The sequence below is a fragment of the Eschrichtius robustus genome, chromosome 2, assembly GCF_028021215.1.
Source record: "Eschrichtius robustus isolate mEscRob2 chromosome 2, mEscRob2.pri, whole genome shotgun sequence".
NCBI classification, from domain to species: Eukaryota; Metazoa; Chordata; class Mammalia; order Artiodactyla; family Eschrichtiidae; genus Eschrichtius; species Eschrichtius robustus.
Genome location: NC_090825.1, coordinates 127,118,216 through 127,137,380, shown reverse-complemented (window position 1 = coordinate 127,137,380; position 19,165 = coordinate 127,118,216). Strand labels below are relative to the sequence as shown.

The following is a 19,165-nucleotide window of genomic DNA, read 5'->3' as shown; positions in this document are numbered from 1 at the left end:
TTCTCCGAAGAAGACATACAGATGGTCAGGAAGCACATGAAAAGCTGCTCAACGTCACTAATTATTAGAGAAATGCAAATCAAAACTACAATGAGGTATCAGCACACCAGTTAGAATGGGCATCACCAGAAAAATCTACAAACAAAAAATGCTGGAGAGGGTGTGGAGAAAAGGGAACCCTCTTGCACTGTTGGTGGGAATGTAAATTGATGCAGCCACTATGGAGAGTAGTATGGAGGTTCCTTAAAAAACTAAAAATTGAATTACCATATGATCCAGCAATCCCACTACTGGTCATATACCCAGAGAAAACCATAATTCAAAAAGACACATTCACCCCAATGTTCATTGCAGCACTATTTACAATAGCCAGGTCATGGAAGCAACCTAAACGCCCATCGACAGACGAATGGATAAAGAAGTTGTGGTGCATATATACAATGGAATATTACTCAGCCATAAAAAGGAACGAAATTGGGTCATTTGTTGAGACGTGGATGGATCTAGAGACTGTGATACAGAGCGAAGTAAGTCAGAAAGAGAAAAACAAATATCATATATTAACGCATGTATGTGGAATCTAGAAAAATGGTACAGATGAACCGGTTTGCAGGGCAGAAGTTGAGACACAGATGTAGAGAACAAACGTGTGGACACCAAGGGGGAAAGCCACGGTTGGGGGGGGATGGTGGTGTGATGAATTGGGCGATTGGGATTGACATGTATACACTGATGTGCATAAAATTGATGCCTAATAAAAACCTGCTGTATAAAAAAATAAATAAAATTCAAAAATTAAAAAAAAAGTAAATGGAGAAAAATATACCATGTCAATACTAATTGAAAGGAAGCAAGAGTAGCCATATTGATTTCAGACAGAACAGACTTCAAAGTAAGGACAGTTACGAGGGATAAAGAAGGGTATTACATAACGGTAAAGGGGTCAGTTCTCCAAGAAGATGTAACAATTCTTAACGTGTATGTGCTGAACAGTAGAGTGTCAAACTGTGTGAGGCAAAACCTGATAGAACTGCAGGAGAAATAGATGAGTCCACCATCGTAGTTGGAGTCTTCAACACCTGTCTCTCAGAAATGGACAGATCCAGCAGGCAAAAAATCAGTTTCGTATTGACCCATCGATCTCACTTCTTGGAGTCTACCCTGAAGGTACACCTCTACAAACCAAAATATATAGAGGTTAGGGTACATCCACACAATGAGTACCAAAATACAAAACAGAATGTACTAATGTGGGATGTATTTTTAAATGCAAAAAGCAGGGTGCACAGCAGTTACATAACTTTTTGTATAAGAAAAGAGGTAAAATAAATATATATTTAAACATAAAAAATATTTGTGTATGTTCGATTAATAGACTGTTGGAACAGAATAGAGAAAGCAGAAACAGACTCATGCATGTGAGGAAACTTGATTTTACTAAATATGGCCTTGCAGGTCACTGGGGAAAGAATACTGTTGAAATTTTGCTAGGTCAAATGAATCTATGAAAAAAAAATAAAATTGGGTCTCTAACTCACACCATACACAAAAGTCAATTTCAGGAGCATTGGAAACTTTAAAGAGTAAATATGATGACCAGTATGTCTAGAAGGAAACGTGGGAGAATATTTTTTATGGCTTCTAGTTAAGGGAGTAGTCAGAAAATAAGACAAACCATAAAGGAAAAGTTATATATTTGACACATTAAAAGTAAAGTTTATACCCCCATTCCAAAGAAAACCCATAAAGAAATGAAAAGGTAGGCCATAGACTGAAAAAAGTAATTTGTAAGGTATATAATTGACAATTAGCATCCAGAATATGTAAAGAAGTATAGCAAATCAGTAAGGAAAAGATACCCAGTATAAAAATAACAAGTAGGTACTAACTTGCAATTTATGGCAGAGGAAATCCCAATACCCAATAAATAGGAAAGATACGCAGACATGTACAGTAATCAGGGAAATGTACATTAAAACTACAGTGAGAAACCATTTCATAGTCATCAGATCAGCAAAAGTTAGCAGTTTGGCAATATCCATCAAAATAATAAATGCATGCACCCACTTTTAGGAAATTATCCTACAGATACATTTATACGTGTGGGAAGTGATTTGCATACAAGATTACTCATTGCTGCATTATTTGTAGTAGCAAAATCAAGGAAACATCAGTTTGGGTCTGGTTACATAAGTTATGGAAATCATTACAGTAGGACACAGAGGTACATCTGTGTGTGCTGGTATGTCATTCCAAGATCAATTCAGTGAAAAAGGCAGAAGAATATAAAATGTTCTCTTTTGTGTTATTGTGAAAAAGAAAGGTGATGTATGTGTATACTTCCATGCGCATCAGCTATCTGTGAGAAAACACATGAGAAGCTTGTTGGCTCTGGGGAGAGGAACAGTGGGACAGGTAACTGGTATCTTTACACTGTTTCTTTTTTATACCATTAAAAAAAATGTTTTAACCAGATGCATGTGGAACCCATTGAAGAAAGTAAGCAAGTAATTGTTACTGTATTTTAAAGCATGAGATCTGGAATCACACCACTTGGATTTAAATCCCAGCTCCAAGTCTTACTGGCTCTGAAGTTTGCACAGATTATATACCTTTCCTGTGTCCCATTTTTATCATCTGTGACATAGGGACAATAATAATTATAGTACCTACACCTACCTCATAAAGTTGATGTGATGTTTAAATTCATTTAAACCAAGAATATATATCTTTTAGGCTAGTAGAAAGGAAATTAAAAAGGACTAATAATAATATAAAAGAAAACAAGGAAGGGACTTCCCTGGCAGTCAGGTGGTTAAGACTCCACATTTCCACTGCAGGGGACATGGGTTCAATCCCTGGTCAGGGAACTAAGATCCCGCATGCCGCAAGGCACGGGCAAAAAAAACAAACAAAACAAGGAAGAGGAAAACTCAGAAAAATCCACATCGTTCACGCTTAATAAGTCTGTGTTATTATTTCAGTAGTTTTGAAGCACTACAAGGTTATTAATATTTGATAGTGTGGTTGCATATTTCCAGAAGTCCAAAACATCTTTTGTATATTTTGGTTATGGGTAGTATACACTCTATTTCAAAACATCTGTTATCTTGCAGCAAAATAAATCCAAACTGTAGTAAATGCTATGCTTCTGGATTTGGCAGGTCTCTGGATCAGCAGAGTGTGTTCCTGTTTTCCTCTGATACATATTTTTTTCGTTTTAGAAATGTGAACATAATCTGAGCAAGCCAGAATTTAATCCAACATCTATCAAATTCAAAATCCAGCTGGTTGCTGTGTGAGTATTTGGGATTGGTGTTTTGGGTTACTGTTGTTTTTTTTTGTTTGTTTTTTCACTGTGACATGTGCTTACTCTTGGCTTAGAAAAAGAAAGAGAAACTACCTCAGAATAATCTTGCTGTTTTGTTCCTGTTTTGGTTTTGAAATACATACCAGGAAGTTTAAGGCAAATATACAGACACAGAATCCAGGGTGTTATATCAGGGCACGTGATAGTATGGTTTGTGGCAATGTGGTATGTTGCTGGTTGGAGAGTCACTAGTCATTCATCACAAATGATAAAGTACCTCCGTTTGGGAATGATCTCTTAAAAAAATTAATAAAATATATCAGATGGAAGAATATCCCTGTAACAATGTTCATGCTATTTAACTGTGTTCTGATAATGCTTTGTTGAGTGGGATAAAAGTGATTAAATTAGCGTTAACTCACTGAGACTTGTCAGTAGAAGGGAATTTTGTGTATGAAAATCATCTATGAAACAAGAAAAACTAGGAAACTATTGTCTTGACTTTAGGGTGAGAGAGCCCTTCCCAAGTAAGGCAGGAAGCCCAGAAGCCACTAAGGAAAGTAGCCAGCTTTGACGTTAGCAGAAAGATATGAGTTGTAAAAACCAAAATTGACAACAAAGTCCTGAGACGGTAGAGCAAGAAAGAATATTTGCTACTCCATGATAAATAAAAGTTGAATATCTCTGGAATGGGCTTGTTGTGGGGGGATGAGGTAGGGCAAAGGATTTGAACATGTAGCTCACAGAAGAGAAATTCCAAATGGCCAGTAAATATATGGAAAGATGCTGAGACTTGATAGGAAAAATTTTAAATAATAAGTAGTATTGAGTGCTCGTGAGCGTGTGGGTAAACATACTTGCATACATTGTTGGTAGACTGAATTGCTAGAGTCTTTTTTTGGAGAGAGACCTGGAATATCAAGACAAAATGAGACAGACCTTTTAACCTGGTAGTACTATCTCAGGAATCTATTCTGTAGAAACAAAGCAATATATAAAGACCAATACATAAAGATACATTTATGAAGATGTATGTTATAACATTTTAAAGGCAAAAAGCTGGAAACAATTTTAATGTCAAACTGATTAACCATTAAAGAAATAATTGATTAAATTGAGATACATTCAGGTAGAATATTATGCAACAATTAAAAAGAAATCATTGGCAGTCAAAATGGCAGAGAAGTGCTGGTCTCATGACTTAGGAGGAAGAAACTAGGAGGGCCAGATATGGGTTCTGGCAAATTCTTACAGAATTTGTCTAAACTGATTTCCCTCATCTCTGAAATGGGCATAACACCAGTCCTGCCTCTCTCTTGTGGTTGTTGAGAAGGATCAAATGAGCTTTGTGTTCACAAATGCTTTGTAACTGTAAATCGCCGTACAGTATGTTCTGTTTTCCCAACTGTTATTTAATGCCTGACTGGTTAGGACTACAAAAATGGCATGTGAAGTGTGGTACGAACTCCTTTCTTAATTAAGAATTACACTCATTACAGAAATCCTGAATGGCAGGATGTGCTTTGCATCAATTTCTTAAGATTGCTTTGAAAAAAAGTGCTTTTCTTCTGGAATCATGGCAGAGTCACCGGGGAATCTTAATACATATGTTCTGGTCACACATCAGACCAGCTAAATCCAAATCCTTGATAGTGGGGCTCTTGAATTTGTATCAAGTTACTCAGGTAGTCCTGATGACCGTCATGAAAAATACGTAGTAAGAAGTTAAAATACCTTAATGCTAAGATGCACTCCTACCCCTGCCCACTTGTAGTGTTTCTGCAATAGATTTTGTCTTACGTTAATATATGCACGATAACATTTATGCATGCTTTGTTCCAAGCACTTTTTGCACTATTATTTAATTTATTCTTCACAATAACCTCGAGATAAAGGTACTTTCAATGTTCTCATTTTATAACCGAGGCACAAAGAGGTAAATATCTTGCCCTGCTCTTTACAAAGAAGTATCTTGGTATATAAACACTAAGCTGGAATTTGAACCTGGGTTTTGAGGTTTTGAGTCCAGAACAAGCACATATAAGTACAAAATTCTATTGTCTTATTTAGAGAGGTAGCATAACATAGTGGTTAAGAGCAAGGACCCTGCAGCCAGACTGCCTAGATTTGAATGCTGGCCGCTTAACCAGCAAGCTACTTTTCCCAAGCCTAGTTTCTTCCTCTTTATAATGGGGATAATAGTAATATCTATTTTACGCAGTTGCAGTGAAGATTACATGAGTTAATATTTGTAACATACTTCAAATGTTACACATAGTAAGTGCTATATAAAAGTGGTAAGTATGTGGTAGTGTTTTTATACCCCTACAATGTATTATTAAATCAGTCTTGGATCTTGTAACCAGTTGCCTATAGATTTACAGAAATGAGTTAATAAAAATCTCAAAAAATATATCTAATCAGTATATAAGGTAGAGATATCTGCCATGATGCACCCACATATGTAGGCTGTAAACTAGAGGTATATGTAAGATTTCAGAAAGAATCCATTACCCGTTTGGTTTCATATCTTAAGTTCTTATCGTAGTGGTATGATTCTTTAAAATTTTCTCTGACATGTTCTAATTAACGTGAAGAAATCGTTTCTTTGCTGCACTAGCTTTAAAAAAATAAAGTAACAATTTTAAGAGACTCCAGTGACCATTAATGCATTTTTTTATTCACGCATAGCAATTATATCCCAGAAGTGAGAATCATGTCAATTCCCAACCTTCGCTACATGAAGGTTAGTACCATGCTTATTTACGGGAAGAGAAAGAATTAATTGATCAAAGATGTGTGCATATGTGTATGTGGTGGCTGTGTGTATTTGACATGGGATGCAATGAGCAAGGGATAAAAAAGAAGAAAGTTTGAAATAATAAAGGGATTGAGATTTTAAGTGTCCTTAAGCTGGGATTCTTGATAACAGCATCTTTGAAATATATGCAGAAGGAGCAGTGTGCACATTACACTGAGGTAGAATCATGGCAGGGAAAGAAAGGAGATGTTAGACCCCACAGGCATCTTCAGCTCTCCTCCAGCCAGGAGATTCTCCACCACCTCATGTGTGTGTATGTGTGAGATATCAGGAGTCAGCTAGATTTCTTCTTTACCACAGCCCCTCTCTTCTTTGAGGTCCTTATCTCCCACACACAGACACCCCAGTGAATTGCACAGTGTTCTGCAGCAGCGTCTTAGTTCTTTCATGCTGCTCATAAAGACACGTTTATAGTCCCTGTTCATATTAATTTTTTTTTTTTTTTTTTTTGCTAATGTAAAGAGCATACCAAACAAGGGCAAATTATGGTTCAAGAAATCTTAAAAGTCTTTTACAGTCTTGATGTGCCATTTTTTTTCTATGCTAATATATCTGGCTAGCCTGTGGCTCCCATATTTTATTTATGAGGGCTTAACTTCTTTTTAGTCCTTAAGTGGCGACCTGGGTAGGGCAAGAGTTGTAAACTTTAAACAATCACTTAGATAATGTGTATTTCTCAGAATTTCTGCATCTAGTAACTGGCCCTTTCTGTGGGATCTATTCGATTTCCTCGGTGACATAGCAGCTCCAGAGAGTATGTAGACTAGCATGTAAGTAACAGGAGTTAGTGAGCGCTTTGAGAATGCAGTGATGTAGAGGCACAGGTGGGTGTTACTGTTCAAGAGTAATGGTGGGGGACGTGGAGGGCGGAGGGGGTGATGATTTTGTGGTCTAAGCAGCTAAGGAAGTGGACCTAGGTGGCAGCAGTGGAACATGTCTGAAAGATGCCTTTCCTTTTCCCCAGGAGAGCCAGGTCCTCCTGACTCTTACGAACCCAGTGGAAAATCTCACCCACGTGACTCTGTTGGAGTACGAGGAGGGGGACCCTGATAATATCAACAGCACTGCTAAGGTAGGAACGCTTTGCCTCATCCTAAGTAACCCTGACTTCTCCTGGAGTGGCCTCATTTGCCCTGGCTTAAAGGACTCCACACTGTCTCATTTTCACATCCAAACAGTCATCAAGTTCTTCTGATTTCACCTCTTGAGTTTTTTTACTTCATCCGCAGGCACACTGCCACTGCCCTTTTTGAAGGTCTCATCGTTTCTTACGTGGACTGTGACAGTAGCCTCCTAAGCCCCTGTTTTTTCTTCAGCCCCACTTCCGTGCCAGCCCATCTTCCATCTTGCCACGAGGGTGCTCTTTCTAAGATCTCGCTTTGATCATGGCATGCAGCTTGTTTGCTGTCCCTCTGACGCTGGGATGAAGTCCACATTCCTTGGCATAGCTTAAGAGCTCCCTACTGTCCTCACCTCTCTCTTTTCTTACAGGATGATCTTCCCTGAAACCCCCAAATCTAGCATTCTCGAAATTGTGCCTATTAATGGTTGAGATCCAAGCATATCCAATGGGTCATAAACTTTCATGCTTCTGGAGGACTGCATATGCTATTCATTTTATCTAGAATTCCTCCTTCCCATCCCCACTCCCCATACATGGGCCACACCTCTCTTTCTGCCTGATGCATACTCATTTTTCAAGACACAAAGGAAATAACATTTCCTTTTAAAAGCTGGTGTGCCTCCACTAGATGCCCTCTGCTTACACAGAGTATACATAGCACTAAATATTTTTTTTTGTAATAGTCAATTCATTTGTTTATTTACTTATTTATTGGCTGTGTTGGGTCTTCATTGCTGCACGCGGGCTTTCTCTGGTTGCGGTGAGCGGGGGCTACTCTCCGTTGCGGTGCGCGGGCTTCTCATTGTGGTGGCTTCTCTTGTTGCGGAGCATGGGTTCTAGGTGCGTGGCTTCAGTGGTTGCGGCTCACGGGCTCAGTAGTTGTGGCGTGCAGGCTCAGTAGTTGTGGCGCCCGGGCTTAGTTGCTCTGCGGCATGGGGGATCTTCCTGGACCAGGGATCGAACCCGTATCCTCTGCATTGGCAGGCGGATTCTTAACCACTGCGCCACCAGGGAAGTCCAAGTACTAAATATTAAAATAGGTGATTTTGACTCTCATTGGTTGAGTGAATGAAATGAGGCCTTTCTACATTTTGCTACTTCATGATTCATCTAGTACTTGAAATTTTAGAGCAAGAACTTTTCTCTATAGACCATCTATTACTGACTCATAATTCAGCACGATACTCATAACAAAAGTTGGTAGAAAGGATGCCTGTATCTTTAATTAGCTGTTATTCAAGTTATACTTATTAGAGAATTTATCTTTTTTTTTTTACTTCTTCTTTTTAATGATTTCATTTACTAGCATCACTTCCAAAGAGAGATGACACTCATCTGTACTTGCTCCTTTTTTTTTTTTTCTTTTTTCTTTTTTTTTCTTTATTTTTTGCTCCTTTTTAAAATAACACTAATAAGCTGTGCCAGTGAGGACAGAGACAGAAGTAAGTGCCTGATGAGTATACCCAGCTTATGGATTTGCCGTTTTTCTCTCTCTTTACAGCTCCCCGGCCACATTTATATCCATAACTAGGAATGTTGTTTACATTGTTATCTGTTAACTTCTAACATAGCAAAGTTGAAGCCTAGTTACAACATAAGGCTAAGTGTAAAGAATGCTTAACTGTTTTTCATGGCCATAAACATACCCAGTATCTGCATTTCAGAAAATATGTTGGAACCACTGTTTCACATTATGTTTTTTCTTTTTTAAAAAAAATGAAGAACTGTTTCAGATATACCACAAAGCATAAAGAATAATATAGCAAACACCCATATTCCCCCAGCCCCTTAAGAAATAAAACATTAAAGACACAATTGAAGCCCCTGCATCCTGCCCACTTAAATTCCCCTTAGCAGCCCCAGTGAAGTAAGCACTCACCTGACTTTACCATTCCCTTAAATTTCTTTGTTCTTATATTTTTATCAGAAATGACCAAACAATATATTTGTTAAACTTTTTATAAGTGAAATAATGTATGTTTCTTGAAACTTGCTGCTTACTTCTGCACGTCTAGGTCAGGGCAATACTTTTCTGTATCCCATTGAATGAATGTTCTACAACGCACTGATTCCTTCTCAGGCAGCCCTCTTTGTGTTGCTCTCCAGGTGGTGGTGCCTCCCAAAGAGCTTGTTTTAGCCGGCAAGGATGCAGCAGCAGAGTATGATGAGTTGGCAGAACCCCAGGACTTTCAGGATGATCCTGAGTGAGTGATCCTTTTGTCACACACACACACACACACACACACACACACACGCCACAACTGGCTGGTACACGAGGCCCACTCATAGATCTCAATTTTCTTATCTGAATTTTTAAAGTAATTTTTTCTTCCTATTTATAAAAATAATTACTATAGAAATTTGGTGAATATATATTTATATTTATGTATAAAACCATGAAGAAGAAAATAAAATCTCACCACCAGAGTTAAGCACCATTAACATTTCCATCATTGGGATCATTCTATAAGCACAGTTTTCTTAACCTATGTTTCCTGTGTTAAAAAATTTTCAAGTGTATGATTGTTAATGGTTGTGGACAGGATATAGTACTCTATCCCCAAAGATTTACCATTGGATTTGTCCACCTGCCCCCCAACCTTTCCCTCTTAGAGTAACAGATTTTACTCTCTCATACCTAATAACTGAGAAGTAAAAAACCAAACCTTTCCCAGAAGAGGAATACATCAGTCAGGTTCCAGTCTAAAAACAGAAGTCACATCAGTTATTTGAACAGAGAGAATTTAATATAAAGACTTGTTAACTGGGTAACTTCAAAGGTTAAGAAGAAATCTGAAATATCCCAGAGATGGTAATTTTATGAAGCATTTACCACCCCGAGGGCTGAGGGAACAAAGGGAAATGGTTTAAATGATTCAAATTTAGAAGCTTGAAGGAGGAGCCCCATGGAGCTGAAACTCAGACCCCTGGGAAATGGGAGAAGGGACACTGCCTGACTGGTGCTGGCATCACAGGGTGCCAGAGGAGGGGTGGCATGCTGAAGCTGGTTATGCAGTTGGAAAACCTGGATACTGCCACTTCCTGAATGAAGAGGCATTGCTGGAGTGCTGCCCACAGGAGCTGCATGCAGACAGGAAGCTCACTGGGAGGCCTCTGGTCTCCGTTAGAGCCCCTAAAGGGAGCCTGGTAAGGAGCCAGCCTACCAAGCAGAAATGTGGTTAGCAGAATCCTGTGTCACAAAGCCGGCTACAGAAAGTGGGCTTGGAGCTGAAAAGCAATAACATGTAATACACTGGTGTAGGGAATATTTAAGGTTTTTTAACAGAATGATCAAAAAGCTCCCTCCGCAAGATCCCGGAAAGAAGAAATAACATGGGACAAATTAGAAAAACAAAGTGAGGGCAAAGAGGAGGTTAGTACGGTGATTACCAAACTTGGGTGAACTTCAGAAAGCACCAGCGTGGGTGTTTTGTTTTATTTTTTTATTTTTAATTCTGTATAGAGTACCGGACCCCACAGCTTCTCTTTAACAGGTCAAGGTAGGCACCAGGAATCTGAATTTTTTTAAAAAAAGCTTCCCAGGCATCAGTGGTTGCCTGGGAAATTAAGGCTAGAAAGACTTTTTCTTTTTTGCTATCTTTGAACTGAATTTTTAAAATGAATCTGATGTAAATCAGAGGTTTGATTAGTTACTACAAAATGGTTGTGTTAGTATAATACAAAATGCATTCTCTATAATCCTTGCTTTATATAAATTATATTAATTCAAGTACAGAAATTTGTTAAGCCAAGGTGAACTTCTGGAAAGATCATCTGAGATAAATTCCAGTCAGATTACATGACAGATTAATGAAAGATTGAACTAATTATATTCCACATTATTGTACTTTATAGGACTTCCAGATATCTGGAAATTAATAGTACTAATACTGGATAATACGTAAATATTTGATTTCAGTAACTTTTCTTAAAGTAATTGAGTATCATCTGGATAGTAGATCAAGTTCTGTTTATTTCATTGCCTTTTGACTTTTTGAAGCTAAGTTATTTAAACACAAACTTCAAGTGCATATCAGAAAACTGAAATGGAAACTTCAACTAAAGAGATTCTTTCCTATTCTAAAAATTCCTAATTTACAGACTCTATTTACAAAACACACTGATTTATGGTATCCCAGAAATTCCTTTAAAGCTCCAAGTTAGCATCCGTCTATATCCTACAGAAATAATACCATATGTATATAAAGGTTAATGTGAAGGGATGTTTATAACAGAGGAAATCGGTGTATACTAATTATGGTCACTATGCACCCATTAAGTAGAATGGAGAAGACCTATATATACCAGTATGGACAGGTGTTTGTGATAAACAGTGAAAAAAAGCATGTTACAGAATAGTGTGTGTCCCTTTTGTGTTGGTTAAAAAAGCAGAAAAGTGTAAGTGCACAGAAAAATATTTGGTAGGTTAAGAGCCAAACCGTTTACAGTTGTTCTCTGTGTACTGAAGAGGAAAATAAGAGGAAAGACTTTTCCCCATTTAAAATTTTTATGACTATATTTTACTGTTGTAATATTAAAAAAATAAGGAGGTCAGCATTTTTTTTTTTTTTCTTTTTTTTTGAGGTCAGCATTTTGCTGAAGAAACTCTTCATTGTTGACAAACGGGATGGTGGTCATATCTTGTCAACAGAGATTTCCGGTGGGGCATAAAATGACTGTGAGTCTAACAGGCTTGGCTGACTTGTGACCTGCCTAATACTATGCTTATTTCCTTCCATAGCATTATAGCCTTCAGAAAGGCCAACAAAGTGGGTATTTTCATCAAAGTGACGCCACAGCGTGAGGAGGGCGACGTGACCGTGTGCTTTAAGATGAAGCACGATTTTAAAAACCTGGCCACCCCCATCCGCCCCATCGAAGAAGCTGACCAGGGTACAGAGGTCATCTGGCTCACCCAGCCTGTGGAACTCAGCTTGGGCCCGCTTCTTCCTTAAAGTGTTCCACTGGCGGTCAGATCCCACAGGACAGTATCATCACGAACCCGCGTTAAAATGTGGAAACCGCTGCTTCGTTAGGCCTTGTTTATAATGATGTACCCGTGCACTACTGAATCCTCTTCCTAGGAGGTTGGGGGCATAGGCAAGGCGTTAGGAACACAGGGTGACTGCTGTTCCTCTGGCCCTCTCTTCTGTTAGCACCCGTAAGTCTGTGTCTCCCTCACTGAACCCTGCACGTTGACTAACAACAGCATAGTTCCATCCCAAGAAAGGGGGTGGCTGTTCCTTGGAGTGGCATTCGATTGACCACTTGAGAAACTGACCATACTATCTCCCGATCTGATCTCATAAAGGATCACAGTCTCACAGATGAAACTTAAAATAACCGAAAGGTAGGCCCGCTGTTGATGACCCAGCATTGGTCTCAGTATACCAGCTGCTTTTTGCATTCCACTAGATATAATCTCGAACTCTAAACATATCCCTTCACTTGCCGTCTTGGCTCCCATCCATTTGTCAGGATAATAGAATCGTCATGTTGTCTTTAGTTTTGTGATGATTGGAAAAACCTGTGAAATAGTTAAGGCACCTTAATTTGCCTTCTTTAAAGTGAATATAGGATACTTATTTATTAATTGCTCTTAAAAGATTTTTTCCCAGTAGAATACAGAACTTTTTCTTCTAGGAAGATTTTGAGAAGCAAGCAATTACATGTCATGTCAAGGGGGTGGCAAATTCTGTTCGTTTTAAGTGTTGCCGCAATATCCAGGGACTGATGCTGCCGCAGGGAGCCAGGCTTTATGTCTTACTCCCTACGCTTCTCTTCGGCTCGGCCTCTTTAACTCAGTAAGTTGTTCTGAGTACTGGGGACCTGGAAAGAGCCCAAAGAAAACTTGGTGGACAAGTTCACTTCTGGAATGCAGAAAACATTTTAAATGTTAGATGTTTATCATGATCTGAACTAATGTTCTTTCCATTGATTCGAAGGGGAAGTTAACATTTTGTAATCTCTTGAATCCAAAACTGGATATTCAGAGAAAGAACCTTCTCCCTCCCTGCATTTAAGACTTTTATCATACGGTTTGTCAAATAAGAGCATTTTGACCGTAAATCATAAAGAATACTTGCCTAACAGCACACATGCTGTTTTCACTTGCTACCCTGGAGTTGGGTTGCTAACCTTAATTTCTGTGATGTTTTCTCAACTGAGACTTGACAAAGTAGACCACCGCCTGCACCACATTTTCTGTAAATGTATTGTTAGCAAGCAGCCAACAGACTTTTGGGGAAAGAGAGATTTCCTGTTTATTCTGGTTTTGTTTTTAAGTTCAAGCCTTTAGTTTAAAAAAAAAAAATTAAAGGTATATATAGTAATCTAGAGTACAGACAGGACATAGTTACTTTTCAGCTCCCCTTGGAAGATAAAAATATTTAGGAAGCCTCTGAAAGACACTAAATACTTCTCTTTAAGATCAAGCCAATATTATGAAACAGTATTCCACAGAGTAATATATATGCTGCGGTATAAGAAAAAAACACTCATGTCTCCAATAGTTTGACAGTAATAAGGCTTAGCCTGTTAGGAGTTGGGGCAGGGTGTTGTATAATGACACCTCTGCAGACTATAGAAATTGCTTAACTTTTTGTGACCCCACAAAGTGTCAAATTAATTTTTATTTCACTCCCCACTACAGCCTCCTGTGATGTGAGTGCTCCGTATTTGCCAGTGGAGGAGATGAGCCTCAAGGTAGAGGATAGCTTCCTATGTTTACACATTTGCATAGACTACACACAGTTACGTGTTTATGGCATATAGCTGGTGTTTATTCCCAGAAATAATAATGTTAAAGTAATGGGTCTCATCACCCCCATGTGACACAGAAACACAAAAACACTTTTGATCATAGAATTTTTTCCTCAGAAGCCAAATTAACTTGCAGAATAACAGAGCCATTGATTTAATGGTTCCTCAAGATAGTTTTCAGTGCAAGCTGGTACTTCTGTGTGTTAGTAGAAATGGTTCAGTATCCGTGTGTTAGTAGAAATGGTTCAATACCTGCAGCTGGTGAATTTGGAATTTTATTTGTTCCTTTTTTATGTTCGGTTAGGTGCAAGATTTTTAAAGTATAGTCAGTGTGCACCACTGCAGGCAAATTAGATGTCATTAGCACTAGAAACTACAATTTTGGAAACTTAAAGCTAAGTTAATCTGAATTTGTGATTTGATTAGCCCACCAGAGTTTTCTTTTGTTCAAACTGTTAAATGAGGTAAATGTCATGCATATTTGTAAAGAAACAGCCTTTTTGGTCCCTTTTGGGAATGAGAGGCACTCCTTGGTCTTTATGAATGACAGGTTACTGTTTTGCCTGATTGCTTAACTTCGTGTGGTGAAATAAAGCAGAAGAAGCTTGAAAAGTGTCTTTTGTTTGGTTTCATGAAGACTGATTGGAGTAGCATGCCAGGGGTGGAGTTAGGGTTAGCATGCGGGTCAGTGGGGCATGCTCCCTTCTTCCATTTGTCTAAATGAACTAAGGTAAAACCTCAAGGTAGTTCACTATAACATTATATAGATAGATGTTGCTTGAGCTCCTTCTGAACGTATTATCAAGAACCAATATGTAAATGTTATGTTGTTAGGACTCCACCAGCTTTTATCCTGGGTCATTGCTCCCAAAGATACCCTTTTAAGTGTACAAAGTGGCCCAGCCCTCTCAGGTAGCCACTCGTCCACTTTCATCTGTACTCAACTTTTCCCTCCTCTTACTGTAGATGAATTGTTCATGTTCCTCCTGTCTAAAGCCAGCCCCACCACTTACTGCACTCAGTCTCACCCTCTTACCTATTCAAAGACCTCGCTTCACCAATTTCTCCCCCCACCTCCTGCATCATTTCCATTGGCATGCTATGATTTATCTAAAAGAAATTGACCTTATGCCCCTCTTCAGCCACCACCCCATTTTTCTATTCCCTTTACAGCAGAACTCCTAACTTTATTTTTTATGTGGAACATTTCTTTAAGTCTTTATTGAATTTGTTACAATATTGCTTCCGTTCTATGCTTTGGTTCCTTGGCCACAAGGCTTGTGGGATCTCAGCTCCCAGACCAGGGATCGAACCCGTGCCCCCCGCATTGGAAGGTGAAGTCCCAACCACTGAACCACCAGGGAAGTCCCAAAACGCCTAACTTTACCTTCCAGTTACTCTTCCCATTTTCACCTGAACCCATTCCACTTAGGCTGCCACCTCTTCCACATCACCAGACTGTTCTTGTCTAGGTCCGCAAGAATCCACACCATTAAATATAATGGTCAGGGACTTCCCTGGTGGTCCAGTGGTTAAGACTCTGTGCTCCCAACACAGGGGGCACGGGTTCAATCCCTGGTTGGGGAAGATCCCGCATGCACAGTGGATGTCTCCCTGCTTGAAAGACTTACTTCACTTGGTTTCCAGAACACAGCTCTCTTGGTTTTCCTTCTACCTTACTGGCAACTTTTCTTCTGTATCCTTTGCTAGTTCTTTCCCATCTTCCCAACCTTGGAGTGTTCCAGCTCTCATTTCTTACAGTGCTTTTCTCTCTGCACTCACTCTTAGCGATCTCACCCAGTTTTCAGGCCGTCTGTCAAATTCATATACCAACTCTAGAATAGTCTGTGAAAGTGCAAAACCCCAGGCTGGATTGTCTCTCACCACATCTGTCTCTCCAGCATTCGTCCCTAACTAGGTGGCAATTGTTTCCCTTCAGTTGCTCACAACAAAGACCTTGGCATCACCACTGACTCCTCTTACATGCCACATCCAGTAAGTCAGCAAACCCTTTCAGGTTTGTCTTCAAACTGTGACCACTTCACAGCCTCTCCAACGTTACTATCCTGGGCCAAATCAGCATCATCTATGTAGACCCCTAGATGATACTTACAGTAGCATCTAAACTGGTCTTGAAGCCACCCTGGTCCCTGCCCCACTCTAGTCAGTTTTCAACATAGCAGTCAGAGTGATTAAGTCATTTATCTGCTTAAAACCCTTAGTCTTCTTAGCTTGCTCAAGAGCAAAACAAATATAAAGTCCTTACAATAGCTTAGGGGGTCCTACAGGACCCAAAGCCCACTGCCCACCCCTGCCTCCCCGAATTCATCAACTACTTCCCTTGCTCTCTACACCCTAGCCACACAAGTCTCTGCTATTCCTGAGTCACCCCAGGTTGCGCTCTCTCAGGGTCTTTGCACTGGCTGTTCCCTCTGCCTGGAAAACTCTTCTCCCAGATATCTGTACAACTCAAACCCCCGCCAGTCAGGTCTGTGCTTAAATGCTTCCTTCTTAGGCTTTCCCTGACCTCCCTATGTGATAATGAAAACTGCCCTTCCCTAAACACGTATCCCCCTTCTTTGCTGCTTTTTTTCCCCATAGCACTGATTACCATCCAGCACTATATACTTTATTTTTTGTTTCATCATACAAGAACATAAGCTCCCATAGTACAGGGATTTTTGTCTTTTTTTAAAAATTGATGTATCTGCAGAGCCTAGAGCAATGCCTGGCAAATAGCAGACAACCAATATTTGTTAAATAAATTAATACCATCTTCCTTTTCCTTGTTTATGTAGCTGTTGGTCTTTTATCTTTTTAAAAAATATATATACATATGCCTCTTTTTGTCATAAGCCAAATATCTTAACTTCCCTTGAGCTCTCTTGTTCCGGTGTTAGCTCAACCTAGGATACTCTTTCCTCTCTCTGCACCTTCTCCAGAATTACTTTGCTGCTCCCACCTCTCCCTTACTCCCATCTAGATGTGGTCTTAATCTGTAGTACTTAACCTCTCCAGGGCATTTACCTCTGCCTAGTATTGGGTTTTGTATGTGTATAGTTCCTTTGCTGTAATGCACACCCTTGCAGAGCCAAATCCAGGCCCCTTTGTCATCTCTTTCTCCTATATTCCAGTCAAAGGGTAACCTGGAATAAATTCAAAAACTCAGAGCCAAGTCACTTGCTCAATTGCAATATAGTTGATCCTTGAACAATGCAGGGGTTAGGGACACTGACGTTGGGGCAGTCAAAAACCTGTGTATAATTTTACAGTTGGCCCACTGTATCCAAGGTTCTGCATCCATGCATTCAACCAAGCGCAGATCATGTAGTATTGTAGTATGTATTTAGTGGGGGATAAAAGTGTGCAAGTGGACCCATGCAGTTCAAACCTGTGTTGTTCAAGGGTCAATCGTCGTTAGCTTTATTTATCCCCATTTTCTGGTGGTCAGGGACATCAGTAGTGAAATATATTTCACAATACAAACCACCTACACAAGACAATGACGTTAAGTGTTAAGTGAAAGTAACATTAAATGATATGGAATCAAATAGAAAGTTGTATCATTCTCATGCCCTGCTCCCCTCTCCCCATCCTTCTGTCAAATAAGGATAAAGTATCAGTTCTCTTATGTAGCACTTTTTTTTTCTTTTAAACATAGGCTTCTGTCTCAGAGCCTTTGGCAGACAACAGAGGCTTACTTACTAAAAAATATTGTTTCATTTTCATTGTACTTGTTCTTAAGGCTACATCTACACAAGTGATACTAATTTTCCATTTACAGAAGTGATAAAAAATGTTCCTCTTAAAATATATTTAAGTAAAATGAGGAGACGTAGGAGTTCCACTTGTGCCTATGATGTGGATGTGTGGAAAGAGTGTCACCCTGACTCAAACAAAAAAAGTGGATAGATGACAAAATCATACATTTTATTGGATCTGTCAGATAGCTGATGTGGCAGGGCAGTCAACTAGCCTGAATTTCAAGGAAGGACAGACCTCTCCAAGGAGAGATGGAATGTAGACTGGCTCACCTGTAGCACAGCATGGGAGGAGGAAGTGTTGACCACCATATAAGCAGGTAAGAGGAAATCAACTAAAATAAAGAATTGCTAAAGGCCAAACTGGGGCTAACATGACAGTATAAAACCCCTGGGAGCCTGAGATACTAGGGGACCTTGCATGCACTGACAAGCTCTTTCCAAAACCTCCACTGGGTGTTCATGAGAAAGAGCTGGGGGGAGTGGGGTGCTGGAGCTCTACAGAGCCTCCCTTGGTTTGGAGGCATGCAAAGGAAGGAGGAGTAGGAAAGGCATGAAACCTTGCCTCCCCTGGCTAGGCCCTTCCCTCATTAGGAGCAAAAAGGCCTAAGCCACTGGGGGAGGAGCAGAAAACCCTGTCTCCCTAGAACACAGGTAAAGACCCGTTGCTGCTGGGACAAGGTAAGAAAAAACCTCTACCCTTGGGAGGGACAGGATTCAGTCCTGAGCCCCCCCAGGATTTTATACCAATACCATTAAAGGCCTCTTGCCAATGCAAGAAGGGCAAGAAACTCTCCCCCCTCAAGACCAACCACAGATACAAGTCAGGGTTTGGCTGCCACAGAGAGGAGGGGCAAGAATGCTGAGAAAAGACCCATTCCCAAGGCCTGGGCATGAAGGACCTACTAAAGACTGAGGCTTTGGGACTTCCCTGGTGACGCAGTGGTTAAGAATCTGCCTGCTGGGGGCTTCCCTGGTGGCGCAGTGGTTGAGAATCTGCCTGCTAATGCAGGGGACACGGGTTCGAGCCCTGGTCTGGGAAGATCCCACATGCCACGGAGCAACTGGGCCCGTGAGCCACAACTACTGAGCCTGCGCGTCTGGAGCCTGTACTCCGCAACAAGAGAGACCACGATAGTGAGAGGCCCGCGCACCACGATGAAGAGTGGCCCCCGCTTGCCGCAACTAGAGAAAGCCCTCGCACAGAAACGAAGACCCAATACAGCCAAAAATAAATAAATAAAAATAAATTAAAAAAAAAAGTAGCTAGATAAAAAATATTATTTAAAAAAAAAAAAAGAATCTGCCTGCTGGAATTCCCTGGTGGCACGGTGGTTGAGAGTTTGCCTGCCAATGCTGGAGACACGGGTTCGAGCCCTGGTTCGGGA

General features: G+C 40.0%; 1 protein-coding gene across 1 annotated transcript in view; it reads left to right on the top strand.

The window, feature by feature from the left end:
- The window catches only part of DCTN4 (dynactin subunit 4), a 31,375-nt gene extending 16,744 nt beyond the window's left edge, over window positions 1–14,631 (top strand). Inside the window, exons 9-13 of the mRNA XM_068536224.1 lie at window positions 3,225–3,298; window positions 6,002–6,056; window positions 7,096–7,203; window positions 9,361–9,458; window positions 11,996–14,631. Of these exons, the coding sequence (XP_068392325.1) occupies window positions 3,225–3,298; window positions 6,002–6,056; window positions 7,096–7,203; window positions 9,361–9,458; window positions 11,996–12,209 (549 nt within the window). The 3' untranslated portion in view covers window positions 12,210–14,631. The remainder of the gene's footprint in view (window positions 1–3,224; window positions 3,299–6,001; window positions 6,057–7,095; window positions 7,204–9,360; window positions 9,459–11,995) is intronic.
- The last annotated feature ends 4,534 nt before the right edge of the window (window positions 14,632–19,165 follow it).